Source organism: Engystomops pustulosus, chromosome 2, assembly GCF_040894005.1.
Source record: "Engystomops pustulosus chromosome 2, aEngPut4.maternal, whole genome shotgun sequence".
NCBI classification, from domain to species: Eukaryota; Metazoa; Chordata; class Amphibia; order Anura; family Leptodactylidae; genus Engystomops; species Engystomops pustulosus.
In genome coordinates, this window is record NC_092412.1 from 249,939,113 (window position 1) to 249,955,957 (window position 16,845).

General features: G+C 44.6%; 1 protein-coding gene across 2 annotated transcripts in view; it reads left to right on the plus strand.

Annotated features, from left to right (window-relative positions):
- Positions 1-4,211: 4,211 nt before the first annotated feature.
- BACE2 (beta-secretase 2) overlaps positions 4,212-16,845 on the plus strand; it is a 29,178-nt gene continuing 16,544 nt past the window's right edge. Inside the window, exon 1 of one of the 2 annotated variants that reach the window (XM_072138800.1) lies at positions 4,212-4,660. In XM_072138800.1, coding sequence (XP_071994901.1) covers positions 4,385-4,660 — 276 coding nt within the window. In that variant the 5' untranslated portion in view covers positions 4,212-4,384. Of the gene's footprint in view, positions 4,661-12,267; positions 12,376-16,845 lie in introns of those variants that run through there. The other variant, XM_072138801.1, reaches the window with a different exon arrangement.

A 16,845-nucleotide genomic window follows, 5' to 3' on the forward strand; every position in this document is an offset into this window, starting at 1 on the left:
ATTGGAGGATGCAAGGAGTTGGAGTTGGTGGAGGGGATCGTTCTATCATCACTTCCCACAACTCTTTGTATCACATGAAGTTCTTTGTTCTCTAGTCCTCACCAGTTCGGTTAATTTATGCACCTAATATGCTGATTTAACTCTCTACTGACTGATAGGTTGTCCTAGGTTGGAGCAGACAGCCTGGCACCACCCAGGTGACTGCTCATTAGCATATTGGGTGCTGAAAATATGATAACGGTGGGGGCTACAGAAAAAGAATCAGTGGAATGACAAATATTAAAGGATGGAAAAAGTTGGAAGTTAGAGCCGGTCCTCTGTTACATTGTTACTGGATGGAGATGGACTAATGCTCCCAGGACACTTTGCATTTGTTTACATGGAGCTTCTATGTATTCAGCTGAGATTTTGGAGTCATTGTCACTTTTGGATGGAGGGAGAGAAGAAAAGAGTCAGATAGGTGGAGTCAGGGCCGGATTAAAGGAGGGGCTCTTGGGGCTCAAGCCCCAGAGCCCCCACCACTTTCACTTTTTAAGGGGCCCCCACCAGTTTCCGACAGTCAGCTCAGAGTCGATGACTGTCTCTGTGTGCGATGCGCAGCGGCCTGTGGCCACCCACATCGCACATAGGGGTCTAGGATGTCAGCTGTGTCAGTGAGGATCACTGGAAGGAAAGGTGAGGTAAGTATGAAGTTTATTATTTTGTGGCCATTTTCTACAGTGGACTGGAAACTAAATTCTACAGGGGGCTGTATACTAAAGGGGGCTGGCAGATTACATACTTCCAAAAACATTGTTGGAAGGGCCCCCACCAGATTGCGCCAATGGGCCCCCACCACCCTTAATCCGGCCCTGGGTGGAGTAAGAAGCACTTTCCTCTGATATATTACAATGATTCTTAGATTCACTTGTAACATGTAACATTTCTAACCAAGTTAGTGACTATTTAACCCCTGTAGCACCACAGACCTCTACATGTATCAGGAATTAAAGAGGTTTTCAGCAGGACTGTGGAGTCCATTCTGGTCGGAGTTGTGATAAAATGGACTTATTCTGACTCCACAAATATAAAAAAAATTGGTACAGTCCGATCAATGCCAAATGGTCTGAATATTGTTTCATAGGAATTTGGGAAAAAATGATGAAATGTCCTTTTAATGTCTGTTCTATTCCTGATCTAAGTATTTTGGTGAGGGGTGAACGACCTTATTAGGCTGAGGGCTGCATTGTCATACTGCTCAACTTATCCAGAACCCTAGATGAACCCAAAACCACAGAACAGCACAAAATGCCACCGCAGAAATGAGAAATACCACAGTACAGAACTAAATACCACCCCAGAGAACAAATACTGCATTCAGAGCAGATAATAATAGCGGAGACCCCAAAGCATACAACAAAAATAATAGAAGAGACCCCAGAGAAGATAAAAATAGTGGAGACCCCAGAGCAAAAATCAATAATACTGGAGACCCCAGAGCAGATAATAATGAAGAGACCCCAGAGTAGATGATAATGAAGAAACCCCAGAGTAGACAATAATAATTCTGGAGATCCCCAGAGCAGACAAACAATACTGGAGACTCCTGGAGCAGACGACAGTTAATACTGTAGACCCCTAGAGCAGAAAAATACTAGAGACCCCCAAAGCAGACAAAAATACTTTCTGGCTTCTCTTCTGCTCCCTGCGCCATGGAGCAGCTTCTCCTCTCTCCATGTGCCACTCAGCTCTGTGTCCCACACTGGTTGGCATCAGGACCAGGAGCGGGACTGTGCCAGGAACAGAAGAAGACAAGTACTTAAAGGTCCAGGGTCCTCTCCTCTCTGGGTCCTGTGGTGGTGCGTTAGGATTCTGGGCACGGAGCTGAGCAGCCGGAAAGGACCTGGGAGTGACTGAGAGCTGCGGGCCACAACTTTGCTTTATAGGCCACATGTGGCTCCTTGGCTGTGGCATCTTCTTTCAGGCTTTTAGTCGAGATGAATGTGTTCTGCATTTTATGTACATGCTCAGCAGTAAAGCTCCTCTGCTACAATAAAAGGCACTGGGAAAGGGTGACTGCACTCATCTTAGAATTGTTAGAGTGACCAGGAAAACATGGCTGTGGATTCAGAGTTGTGGAGTACATGACAATTTTGGTCGAGTTGGAGTCCTAGTTAAGGAAATTGAGGAGTCAGAGATGAAGTCAGAAGTTTGGCTTACACCCTTCACGGACAGATTTTAGGACAATTATAGTACTAAAGACGTTTTGTGACCCTCCTATAGGCATTAGATATAGTGGGATGGTGCACGCTAGATCTCCATGACATTGGGACCCCAGGTGTCACAACCGGCGCCATCCTGGTTGTTGAATCCCCAACCATCAAAGTGTTAAAGAGGTTGTCCAGTGTAAACAAGGGACAACCCCTTTAATCGCGATTTGATGTCATTATTTTCCTCCCCTCTCTCATCCGTCCTGTGTAACAAGCCGTCAGTACAGTTTACACAGCGCTGACATCCTTCCAGCTGTAGCCCAAGGCTTTGTCACCGCTATCCTGTGTAATCTCCGCCAACTGGAGGTCAGCCAGCATCGCCTGGCCAGCGGGGATGACGAGGGTTAATAAATTACATCAAACCGAAAAATCTGTTGTGCTCGGCAGGGGAACAAGGGGAACATATTTGCGGATTCTGGAACTGTGATCTCTTCCAATAGACAAGAGAGGAGACGATTCCAGCGCACACCTCCCCCCTCCTGCTCCACCTGTATCATCGTAGGTGGAGGTACAAGGGAATTTGGGAGGTGCAAGAATGGGTCACATAAGGTCTGTTTGCTCTGAAGGTCCTAGGTGGGATAGTCAGCACCCGAATGACCTGTGCCCCCTACTCTGAATCCACATCCTGGAGAAGAACTTGGTTTATTATATCTTTACCCTGAGATTCGGCACTCAAAAGGGACATCATAAATTTCTATAATTTTTTGGTAAAGAAAGTTTGACTGTTATTGTTATATGTTAATTTATGCAAATTATTGAGGATTTGATATCTGCTGCCATCTGGTGGCTACAGTGGCACTAAGTGTTCTTCTCACTCCTAAAAACCAGATCGGTGTCAGTCTGGTCCACTAGAGAAGCGGAGGATCCTCAGGGGTGGACCCCAGAGATACAGAACAGGATAACAAAGTGTAATTTGGAGACTACTACAGTCTATTTACAGGGAAATAAGGATTGGGTGGACCCTAGTCCAACACTGATCCAGAATGTTATTATGTGGAAGAAGTGTAACTTGTGGGGATCTCCCCAGGTCGCGGGAGCAGAGATGAGTGGACTCGATAATCTGGTTTGTGTTCGGTCGCCAATTTCCAGGTCAGGATATCGAACCCCAAAACTGAACCCGATCATCGGATCTGCTCATGTTTACTTGGGAGCATTAGTGGGCCACAAAGATATCTTCACGATTCTATCTACGGGAGCAACATTGATTCTGCATTGGGACCCATCAACTACCATAAGTAAGAGCAATAAGAGATTTTGAGGGAACATTCACACGATGCGTTGTGTTTTTTGTTGCGTTTTTGATGCAGAAAAAGACCAGTTTGCAAACGTGTTTTATAATCCTAATCAGATGAAAGCAATCGTCTTTTGCGCCCTTTAGAAGGCATAAAAGTTAGGACTTTGATAGAAAAGTAACAGGAAACTGCATCCCAGCAAAATGTAAAAACGCATCACAAAACGCAACGTGTGACGCAACGCGACGCAATTAGAAGTTTGTGTCTTTTAAACAATGCAACGTACAGGCAAAAATGCAACATGCGGACTGCATTTAAATGGAACAGGAAAGGGAGCGTTTTTCCAGATGCATCAAAAAGCAACAAAAAACGTAACGCATTGTGTGAACGCGCCCTGAGGAGCAAAGTATTATGGGGACACTCATTAAATAGGATGGAAATAATCAGTGTGTGTGTTTATTGTACTGGGAAATTAGTTGTACCCACTGTAGATTGGAATTTTAGGGGTACACTCACCTTACAGAAGGCAGGTCAGATTTGGTGTCTGACCATCCTGAGAATGAAACTGATGCAAAGTTTTAGAACAAAGGGATTGCAGCTCCCCCTCCCCCACATCTGATAGATTGTATTGTAGTGTAGCTGCAGGACTGATCCTAGCAGTACCCTATCTGTGACCAGCAGGGGGCAGCCAGGCGCCTCCCTCCCCCCTCTCTCAGGACTTTGGAACTTTAAGAGAAGTTTGCAAAACTTTGCAGCTTGCTCCTCCCTGCCATATCCGTTTGTGTAGCCCCAGGGCAGAGCAGGGACAGGGTGCTGCATGCTGCAGGACAGGAGCCAGGGAGAGCTATCATAGGGGCAGCAGGCATGAGGGCAGAGGAGAGGGGGCTCTGCTGAGCACACATCATGGCTGGCAGGATGGGGAGCAGGGGGGCCCTGGCTGTGCTGCTGCTGGGGGCAGCCTGTGCCTCTGCCCACATCTCCTTCCCTCTGAAGATCTCTCCAGCTTTGGTCAGTGACCCCAGACCAGTGTCTCCAGCAGCTCCTAAGGACATAGTGGGACTATCCCTGGCCTCAGACCCCAGCGGCAATATCAACTTCATGGCAATGGTGGACAACCTGGAGGGGGACTCTGGCAGAGGGTACTACCTGGAGATGATGATAGGTACCCCAGCACAGCCGGTGAGTGTCCTGCACCCCTATATCTGGAGACCTGGGGGGGAAGAAACTTGTCATATACCTTGTGTCATGTGGATGACCTCAGAAACCCTACATTTTGGGATTATGGAAGCAACTCCCTAACATGCCATACTGTGGTGTAATCCAGATGCAGGCTGCCATAAAACAGCAGTGCATGGTGGGAGTTGTAGTTCTGCAGCAGTGATACCACTCTGACTTTCGCATGTTGGTGCCTATTAGTCCAGGGTTGGATATTACATAATGTATTTTGGATAGTCTACTCCCCCATTGCTGATCATATGGAGTCTATGTATTTAAGCTTTAGCCCCCTCCTCTCCAAGTATTTTTGCTTCTTTCTATTATCTTTGGTTCGTTTTTTGGATTTGTTGAGTAGGGAATGTCCATTCAGGGGACGCGTTTCAGGCTCTGTCATATGACTAGGAGATCTAAATTTCTGTAGGACTGTCGGACCCTCTAGGGCAAGGTAGGAAGCGTACCCCTTAAATATGCCAGTGAGGGCCAGAAGATGACATTGGGATCATGTGAATCCTGACCCATCTGAAAACCTCTTCTATAGTAAGAGAACATTGTGATACATTTTATGTTTATAATCACGGCGCTGGATACATTTGTCAATGTTACATTTTTCTATTTTAGTTAAAGGGGAACTGCTGGGGCCAAACACTGTGTCCATTGTGAAAAGGGTATTTTCATCCAGTAATCCTAGAAAAAACCCCTGCCAGCTGAAAAAAAACGTAAAAAGTGTTAAAAGTTTACTTGCGTCTCCCTCTCTGTTCTAATCCACGAGGGACAGAACTGCTGGGGTCATAGGATCTGCAGTGGCCTCAGCCGTGTCGGGAGATGTCTTGTCACCCCAGATGCCACAGATTAACCAATGGACCAAGCAGCGGTGGCCGTGTCAAAGGGCTGGGATACCCATTATAGGGCAGCACGGTGGTTGAGTGAGTAGCACTTCTGCCTTGCAGCACTGGGATCCTGGGTTCTAACCCCACCCAGGTCAACAGCTGCAAAGAGTTTGTATGTTCTCTCAGTGTTTGCGTGGGTTTTCTCCGGGTGCTCCGGTTTACCCCCACACTCCAAAACATACTTCTGGGTTGTTTCGATTGTGAGCCCCATGGGGACAGGGACTGCTTTGTCATGCTTTGTGCAGTGCTGCGTAATCTGTGTGCGCTATATAAATAAAGAATTATTATTATTATTAACCATGACCCGACCGACCCCCAGGGAGGTTTACTAGGATTCCTGGAATACTCCTTTAAGGAAGGACTGTGTTGTCTTCTTCTGAATTTACTTCTGGCTTCAACAACTGCACCTACAATGCTGGACTAACCCAAGGACCCACGTGGACGATGGGCTTAGGTCCTTGCTGTTGGACCCTTCATTGTTAATCTATTGATGACTGATTTTCCAGACTCCTTATATCTTGTTATCTTGCCGTATTGTGTATGCAGCTTCCATGCTGGTAAAACTGTTCTAGTTGCCCAAGCAAGCAGAGATCTTGTTTATAGACAGACCATCGGGTTTTCTCTCCATACATACATTACTGTGTAGGTTACTGACTGTAGCCGTCATATGCAGTCAGCGTTCCGGATTATTGGACGCTTGAGTAATAGAAGTTTCCAGGACTATGCTTGATACGAATTTACCTCTCCTACTTTGGCACGGGGACAGGCTGGGGCACGCTGTGTTATTTTCCCAAAAGTACAGAATGCCCTACCCCTGATTTTTTTTTTTTTATTATCAACAAGAAATTTGTAACTAATACTAATCTGCAATAAATTAATCACATGACCTTAACTCCCCCCCTCTTTATTCTCACTAACAGATATGAAGGACATATTATCTAATATGGGTCATGCTTTCCAAATACTGCTATTAAAGGTAGTGGGGGCTAGCAATGGCACAGACAGTACACAGACAGCGTCATATACTGTTAAGTGGATAACATTGGTATTACAGGTCAATCACATTTACTTGAATGGGAATGATGTGCACGATGTCGCTGTGATGCTCATAGGAGCATAAGTGTAGGTGGGTGCCTGAATGTGGACCCCTGCCGAGGTCTTATCAATGATGTAGCCTAAGAAAAGTTCATTTAAAAAAAAAAATGTGTAGCTCATCACTTCTTTAATTCAAGACATGCCTTTTAATGTTGGTCCACCATCTTTCTGAACCCTTCTGGTATATAAGAGACCAGATGTTCCTGAATGACCCCATAACTATGGACCCCATGGGATCCCAGGTCCAATAGAAATTGTGTAATGATAACGTAGGGTGTTAATCCTCGAAAGGTAATCTCCATTAAGGCGGTGACTGTAGCTCCAGGCCTTGGGTTGTCTTGTCTCATGGGGTTTAATAAAGGGATTATCAGATCAAAATCATTAGTTCCTGTAAATCTCCCCCCACCCCAGAGAGTTCCCCCTCTGCAGCATTCTCCAGGGCCACATAATCACCAGTCCTCTATGTACCAAACATAAGACCTTCCAAACCTCAGACTCTCATGGCTATGTATAAAGTAAAGAACAATTTCTTCCACCCCATTGGCAGTGAGTTGAGTTGGTGCACTTGACCCATAATCTAGTGATTTGGGCATAAGGAAAACAGTTTTGGGTATATTAGATCTAGAATTGCCTGATCATTTAGTCCTAGGGGCAGATTTTCCTCTGTTACCCACCAGACATCTCCGTATACTTCTGGTTCCTTGTGGACATGGGCCCTCGGCCGGGGAGGGAGATGGACCAGTGAATTGCGCTGTCTGCTGCTGGAGCGTTTGTCTCATTTTTTGTCATCAAAGAAAGGGATCTCTTTAGGGTCCTCTAGTACCCAAGCCTCACCATACATGGGATATTGAATTATAATAAGATTAGGTATCTGATTACTTGGACCCTCAGTGATTATGAGAACATGGCCTCAAAGTTTTCTAAAGTGATTCACACGACGTGACCTTTTAAAGATGAGTGGAGCTGTGGTAGAGTCCATCCTTAATCTCGTGACTTCAGGGGGTCTAGTAATTGGGGTAAATATCTGTGGATATGTGTTCTTTTGAGTAACGGATTATATTGTAAGAAATTCAGATGTAAAATAATAATCCCTTTATTTATATAGTGCACAAAGATTCCGCAGCGCTGCACAGAGTTTGCCAAATCAGTCCCTGTCCCCAATGAGGCTCACAATCTAATCAACCTACCAGTATGTTTTGGAGTGTGGGAGGAAACCAGAGGACCTGGAGGAAACCCACGCAAACATGGAGGGAACATACAAACTCTTTGCAGCTGTTGCCCTGGATAGGACTTGAATCCAGGACCCCAGTGCTGCTAGGCTGTAGTGCTAACCACTGATCCGCCGTGCTGACCGGGACCCCTGCCTTGTATGGCCGTTGTGAATATCTGATCCCTAGTAGTGGACATATAGGGGTTCTGAGACCTTAAAATCTTTCTTGTTCCCGTCAACTTGCAAAAGTGAACAGTTTTTGTAGACAATTTTAAAGGGGAAATATATTTTTTTCCACTGTATAACAGCAGGAACAGGACAGATCTTTCTATCTGATCCCGCATTGTGTAAACCTGTTCTCTTGTGTCATGACGGAGAGCACACATGTACGGACGAAAGACGTGGCCTGCTCACTACAGAGGAGAAGTATGTAGAAAATCCAGGCCTGGGAACGGCAGACTGGTTCAGCCTGTCACATGTGCGGTGTCTAACCTCTGCTAGTCCGTGACTTTACAGATTATATCTATGGTATATATATGTATATATATATATATATATGTGTGTGTGTTTTTTTTTTTGATTGGGGGTCAGTTAAGGTGAAGAGTAGAGTTGTTACAATGTGAAGTAAATATTTTTTTTTTCCTTGATACAAAGTTTCAAAGTTTAAACAAAGTTTGTTTTTCTTCTATGAAGTGTTTATTGCTTTTTTTTCATTACAAGTTATTTCTAGGATAAAAGATGAACTGATTGACCCCAAAATAGCTTTCCATGGAATATTCACAGTATTAGTAAGGCCTCGTATATACACAACATGTGCATGGATCCATAACAAGAGATGAGCGCTGGATTGTTATACTAGTCTACTAGTGATGGAAATTACGGCTCTTCTTCATTAGGCTCAGCTCACTAATAAGAGCCGGCTTTTCCAGGTCCTGAACAGCTCCCTATTCCATGTATAATAGCGAGCCACAGTCCAGCCAGTCACCCCCTTCCACACCACTTTTAACCCTGTAGAGAGCCGACTCGCATAAAAGAGCCCATCCTAGCCACGTTAGCAGTAACTTTATTGAGGTGTATCTGTGACGTTATCGGCCGTGGTCTATTCGCTAATTCATATATAAACCTCCAGAGATCGTATATTGTCAATGGGAAGACAAATATGCATACAACAAACGCCAAATTCATCAGAGGAGTAGTTCCCCATCACACGACTATGTTCAGAATTTTGGACTTGGTCCTATTTTAAGGTACACTGCACATTTTGTATCAGTGTTGGATTTTCTGCATGGATTTGAAAATACTTTGGACTATGTTGGGAAGATTTCTGGATGAGATGTTTTTAATCTGTTAAAACTGGAAAACTTGATGCATTGGGGGAATTCAGCAGCACATTGGCGACCTAAGGGTTAACACAGTTAAGGGGAATCCCTGTAAAATCCACATAAAAAAAGAATGCGGAAAACTACAGATCAGATTTCATCCCGCTTGTATTATTAAAAGTTTGCAGGTCTCCAGAAAAACAGAATCCTAGTTCACCAGAGGACCCTGAATCTCTTATCCCATAGAATTTGTCTGCAGCCTGTGACAATCCCACAGTTCTGAGACTACAACTCCCATCATACTGTGACACAGACTCCATATCTTCAGAGAGCAAAGTCCCTGTAGTGCAGGTGTCTCCCTTAGATCTGAACGGTCCTGAGGATTCTGGGGAAAGCAAATGAAACTATTTCACTAAACAAATATTGTACAATGGTGACTAATCATCAATGTATGATGTGAGGTACGGAAATGTGCAAATAATTCTGGGATAACCACGAGAGGCGGAGTCCAATACCTGGTTTAGATGTTGATCTAACTACCTCACAGGGTCCATACAGAGACTACATTGTGCCTTGTTCTAAGAAGAATTGCACATGGATTCTCGATGAATATTTGGGTGCACCATGGACGTTGCTATACGAAGGGGCAGATAACTAATTAACCGGAACTAGGGAAGACCCACATCCTACTTGTCCACCCCTTGGTATGATACCCGGCTGTTCATAGCCATCTTGCCGTCGGATAACTTCTAATTGCGCCATACTATTGGGGACCCCCAAAATGCCAAATATGCCACGTGCCACAAGGTCCGGTTCACCATCTTGTCCAATCTTACTACCCAGCACCTTCCACTCGGCTGTGCTCTGCTCTCCCTCTGACCAATTTGGTGTTTGTTGTATGCAATATGTCCTCTCATTGACAAGATGGGGTCCCTTGAAGTCTGTATGTGAATTGGTGCCTACCAGCCAAGCGGGCAGTATGCTGTTTATATTCCAATAAATGGGCAGATTTCCCTATAATGATTCTCAAATAACTACATGGGACCCTGGAGACCTGCATGGTGGTGGTATTTAAGTTTCCCTTAAAGAGAGAGTCCCATTTCAGCAAGTAACTTATATTGTTCGAATAGTTGTACAAGTTTCCAATATATTTTCTGTATCAATTCCTCAGTTTTCTAGATCTCTGCTTGCTGCCCCTCTATAGAAAGCTTCTATGTTTACTTCCAATAGACAGAAATCTGTCCATGGTCACACAGGTGCACGGCTCGTTATATATCACAGCTCTGATTACTCCCTATGATACTAACGAACCATGCACTTGTGTGACCATGGTCAGATTTCTGTCTACTGGAAGCAAATATAGAAGCTTCCTATAGAAAGACAGCAAGCCAAGATCTAGAAAACCGTGAGGAATTGGTACAGAAATTATATAGGAAAATAATAATTCTTTATATAGCGCCTACAGATTACACAGCGTTGCACAGAGCATGACAAATTGGTCCCTGTCCCGATGGGGCTCACAATCTAAGCAACGTAACGGTATGTTTTGGAGTGTGGGAGGAAACCGGAGGACCCGGTATAATTTTTCAATAACATTACAAACAATAACATTAATTTGCTGAAGTGGGAATACCCCTTTAAACCAGACCGGAGCTGGATGATGAACCCCATGCTCCATGTCCACACCTCGCTACGTGAATCCACCATCTTCCTTCTTCCTGTTGGGCAACTTTTTTTGCCTCTTAGACAATGTTATAACAGTCCAAAATGCCCAATCTGCCCTGGTCACAAAGTCCGGTTCACCATCTCATCCATTTTATTACTCAGCACCTTTCACTCCGATTGATCTGCACCTTTCTTTGAAAGTGAGAAAGAGATGGTGATCCTCCTAGTCCCATCCTCATTCCACATATGTTCATTTGCCTAGAAATGAAAATAAAAATGTCTGGTAATTCGGGCAATTCAGGACTCTTCAGCTACAAAGTAGTAGGTTTACTTTATATGTGACCCTGGAGCTGATCGCTTTCTTTAAAGTTACACCCAATTGGCGGTCGATTGAATTATACATTTCCAGGGAGGATAACAGAGGAATAATACACAGATACAACTGGATTGTTATTTCTGGGAATACTATAAATATTTTTTTTATTAAAAAGACATTAGGAGAGGTGAGAAGTTCCTGCAGTTTCCTTGCCAACTCCTCTGTAGAATGGATATTAGGGACCGGGGACTTAGACTTTCATAAATGGCGGATTTACAGGATTACAGTAGGGAATTGGTATTGAAACATTCTCCTATGCTCTCCTTCTATAGGATTTATTGTGCCTGATATAAGTGACCCTTCTGCTATATCCTGAGCTCAGGCCTGTTTGTATATAATGGGGGAATTAATAGGTTTTTTTTGTAAACACTTAGATCTCCCCCCATGGGCGCCAGAGTCACATGTCTGGTCTTAGCGGGCAGATTGTAAGTATTCGGTGAAATGAAAAAAAATCTGGCGTCTTGTGAGACCATGTGATGAGGCTGCGAAGGTTAGGAATCTGTCAGCTGATGAGGAGGGTGGGGGTCCTTCCATAGAAGTCCTATGACACATGCCCCGCAGCAGACTCATTGTGGATCTGCTAAATTCTTCAAATAAATTGAATCACCTGACATGAGGAGGGGGTCATTTAGGCGTCCTGATCCGGGAACGGATCCATTTTCATAGAAATCTAACTATATATGCACACTAGGCCTCATTTGCCATCCTATTGGAATATGGCGCCTTAAGTGGCCCCTAATACAGTCCTGGTTCCTACATACGTTCCCTGTATGAAGTTATATGGGATCGGGGTTTCTGTATGGCTGATGTGTTTATGTATAGGCCAATATTTTTAGGTGTTCCGGATTAAGGGGAACCCTAAACCGTACTCGCACTATATGTGGTGTGCACACACAGCTGTGATGTAATAGCTCCTAGCATAAAGTAGTAGTGTGCTTCAGTGGTGCAGGTCTGTGTAGGCCGCTATTTTATCTACTAATTCAGTGACTGGTTGTCATGGTAACGTCTAGGCCTACTACACTACCACCACAGAAGGAGCCTACTGTATGGAAGGAGAAGGCGATGAACATGGTGTCTATTACCAGTGTCTTCCACTTTACAACACTGGGGTGAAGAGGAAGCGACTGGTAATGGTGATTTATTATTATAACTTTTACTTTTACCTCATAAAAACTAACTCTGACCTGGAATCCTTTCATGGCGTCGCCATATAAATATGGAATACTTGTTGCCCTTAGCAGCTCGTACATTATACGTTGAGTCCTGTGTTTCGGTTTAAGTTGTCCGCTTGCTGTCAGTGAATGGAACCACTTAATTACACACCCAAATGTTGACTACCTGGACAGACTTGCTAGCACTAGAGTGAGTTAAAGGAATTGCCTACAATCATTCCAGAAACTAAACAACAGAACTGTCCAGAAGTTTCTGTCAGGAGAGACGATAATAATTATAATTCTTTATTTATATAGCGCACACAGATTGCGCTGCGCTGCACAAAGCATTGCAAATTGGTCCCTGTCCCCATTGGGGCTCACAATCTAAACAACATAACAGTATGTTTTGGAGTGTGGGAGGAAACCGGAGGATCCAGAGGAAACCCACGCAAACACGGAAACTCTTTGCAGATGTTGATCTGGGATGTATTCGAATCCAAGACCCCAGAGATGAATGATAACCTTGGTGGAGAATATTCTTCTGAAGCCATATATGGCAGTGATACTAATTCTCACCATCTTTCTTTTCTTCCACTTTTTTAAATACCCTTTTTAAATTTTTGGCATTTAGTAATCCAGAATATTTGACAATCTGGAACAACTCCTCCACAGCTTCCAGAGTTCCAATTTTAATTCACTTTAAAATGGGGACCCCAGGTCCCTGAAACGCGTTGTTATTACCTGTTCTGGGCTATTTTAACATTAATTTAAAAAAAAAAAACTTTTGGAGAAAAATACCCAGTCTGGCTGTGCACCTACGCTCTTTGAAATCCCCCCCCCCCCCCCCCCCTGAACCTATGACAATCCGGCATGGAAGACGTAGTCGCCTCATAGAATAGAGACCCCAGGTCTTGTCTGGGTGCTGTTTCTTCTCTCCCCCCTTTTTCGGAACCTAGTGCTTGATTCTCTCTCTTCACGATATTGGGGCACATTTACTTACCTGGTCCCTGCGCGATCCCCGAGGTGCGTTGTCCGCCGGAATCTACATCTGCCGCGATTCATGAAGATCGTGCGCCCGAGTACCTGCATGTGTCGCTCCCCCTCTGATGTCCGCCGGAGTTCACCTTCTTCTTCCTGGTGCATGTAAGTGCTTGGCATTGCGACACAATTTAAATGTTAAATCCCGCGCGTTGTCCGAATCCATCAAATCGTCCGACGGCCTGTCCCCCGATTTGTCTCGCGTGAAACCCGGCGCCAATGCACCAAAATCCAATCACGTGCAATTCAATCCCCGGCGCCATCCCCGAAAACGTCGGAAAACCTACTGAAAATGCGGCCACGGGCCCTTAGTAAATAAGCCCCACTGTGTTTTTGCCCTAATATAACTTGTCTATCAATTTGTACATTTCTAAATTCAATGTCCATAATTAAAGCAAACCAAAATAAGGGGTTTACGTAAAACTGGAAAAGCCCTTTAAGTATGGAGGGTTCCTCCGGCAGATGGCGGTATCTCTGGTGGAGACATGATGCATGACTGTGCACATCGCCAGCTCCTCTCATGAAACATATGTTTAGACAGATGAGATGCTTTGCTAGTTATAAAGTGCCAAGCGCACATGATTAACAAAATGAGCGCCAATAATAACATGTAATAATTGCACGCAAACCCAGCAGAGCCCGGCCAGGAGCCGCTCCGTACGCCGCGCTGCAGCAGATGGGCTTGTAATGTAATTAGGAATCTTTGTGTTAAATGAGGCATTATTTAAATTGGCTGCTAATTTTCACATCTATTAACCCGCTGAAGAATGGAACCAGACGCAAATTCATGTTTTATAGGGTTTTTTTCTGGTGGTTGAGCAATAAAGAAATATTCCATTTTGATGTCTAACCAATTGGAAATGGATGACTGAGGCGACGAGGACGCACATTGCTGCATGTGAAATGCCATGACCTACAAGGCTGACTACAGGCTGGGATACTAACCCAGCTTTTCCATTACCCAGCTTTTCCATAGGGATGACATGGCCTAAAGCAGCAGAAGTTTGTGTAAAATGTAAAGGTTTTCCACTTTCTGCAAAAAAATTCATATTGTTTAAAGATTTGCTATGAAAAGCATTGGAGGAACTTCAATACACAAACTGTTTTCTAGATCTAGAAAGCTGCATTGGTCACATGATGTCACACAGGTGCCTGGCTCGGTATATATCCCTGGTCATGTGATGTCACACAGGTGCGCGGCTCGTTGTATACCTGGTCATGTTATGTCACACAGGTGCGCGGCTCGTTATATACCTGGTCATGTGATGTCACACAGGGGCACAGATCGTTATATCACAGGTCATGTGGTGTCACTCAGGGCACGGCTCGTTATATATCCCTGGTCATGTGATGTCACATAGGGGCACGGTTCGCTATATATCCCTGGTCATGTGATGTCACACAGGTGCACGGCTCGCTATATATCCCTGATCATGTGATGTCACACAAGTGCACGGCTCGTTATATCCCTGGTCATGTGATGTCACACAGGGGCACGGCTCGTTATATCCCTGGTCATGTGATGTCACACAGGGGCACGGCTCGTTATATCCCCGGTCATGTGATGTCACACAGCGGCACGGCTCGTTATATCCCCGGTCATGTGATGTCACACAGGGGCACGGCTCGTTATATCCCTGGTCATGTGATGTCACACAGGGGCACGGCTCGTTATATCCCTGGTCATGTGATGTTACACAGCGGCACGGCTCGTTATATCCCCGGTCATGTGATGTCACACAGGTGCATTAATCGTTATATCCCAGGTCATGTGATGTTACACAGCTGCACGGCTCGTTATATCCCTGGTCATGTGATGTCACACAGGTGCATTGATTGTTATATCCCAGGTCATGTGATGTTACACAGGGGCACGGCTCGTTATATCCCTGGTCATGTGATGTCACACAGGGGCACGGCTCGTTATATCCCTGGTCATGTGATGTCACACAGGTGCATTGATCGTTATATCCCTGGTCATGTGATGTCACACAGGTGCATTGATCGTTATATCCCTGGTCATGTGATGTCACACAGGTGCATTTATCGTTATATCCCAGGTCATGTGATGTTACACAGCTGCACGGCTCGTTATATCCCTGGTCATGTGATGTCACACAGGTGCATTGATCGTTATATCCCTGGTCATGTGATGTCACACAGGTGCATTAATCGTTATATCCCAGGTCATGTGATGTTACACAGCTGCACGGCTCGTTATATCCCTGGTCATGTGATGTCACACAGGTGCATTGATCGTTATATCCCCGGTCATGTGATGTCACACAGGTGCATTAATCGTTATATCCCAGGTCATGTGATGTTACACAGCTGCACGGCTCGTTATATCCCTGGTCATGTGATGTCACACAGGTGCATTAATCGTTATATCCCAGGTCATGTGATGTCACACAGGGGCACGGCTCGTTATATCCCTGGTCATGTGATGTCACACAGGGGCACGGCTCGTTATATCCCTGGTCATGTGATGTCACACAGGTGCATTGATCGTTATATCCCTGGTCATGTGATGTCACACAGGTGCATTGATCGTTATATCCCTGGTCATGTGATGTCACACAGGTGCATTGATCGTTATATCCCAGGTCATGTGATGTTACACAGGGGCACGGCTCGTTATATCCCCGGTCATGTGATGTCACACAGGGGCACGGCTCATTATTTCACAAAGCTCTGATTAATCTGTTAAAGCGAGTCGTGCACCTATGTGACATCACATGACCGGAGAGCTCAAATTTTTTCAACAATCTACGCGGGCCGCTTAGAGATACTATGGCTAAGTCTCCTCTAGAATAACAGCAAGCAGAGATCTATAAAACTTTACATTTCTACAGAAAATAAATATATTTTATTTATTTACCGGAAGGGGGAAACCCCTTTAAAGATGGCGTAAGACATTTCTACGTGTTGTATCATTCTTGGTCTCCTCATATAAGGTCCTATAATAATAATGCTATATAATTATATCCTGCAAATGGCACATTCACTCCAGCCTAGAAATTAGTGATATTACCGAGGCGTAAGGCACTTGGCAGCTCAGAATTAGCATCTAGTGGATCGCTTTTCTGTGAGCTCTTGACTGCTGCACGGAGGATGGCAACATCTTATGATGGGGTACTTTAAAGGCGTCCAGCTGTGAGATATGGCTCTTGCTCTGAGGCAGGATAACAGATTGCATCTACTGGGAATTGTCACTTCACTTCTGAAGTTTCCTGCCTAATAAATGAGGGAGATGGAGATTTTCTTTGCGTTGTTCTGGACTGTGCTGCTATTATCACTGGAGGTGGCCAAGCGGTATAAAAATACCATATTAAAACTATAATACTGCCCCCTATGTACAAGAATATATCTACTATAACACTGCCACCTATGTACAGGAATATA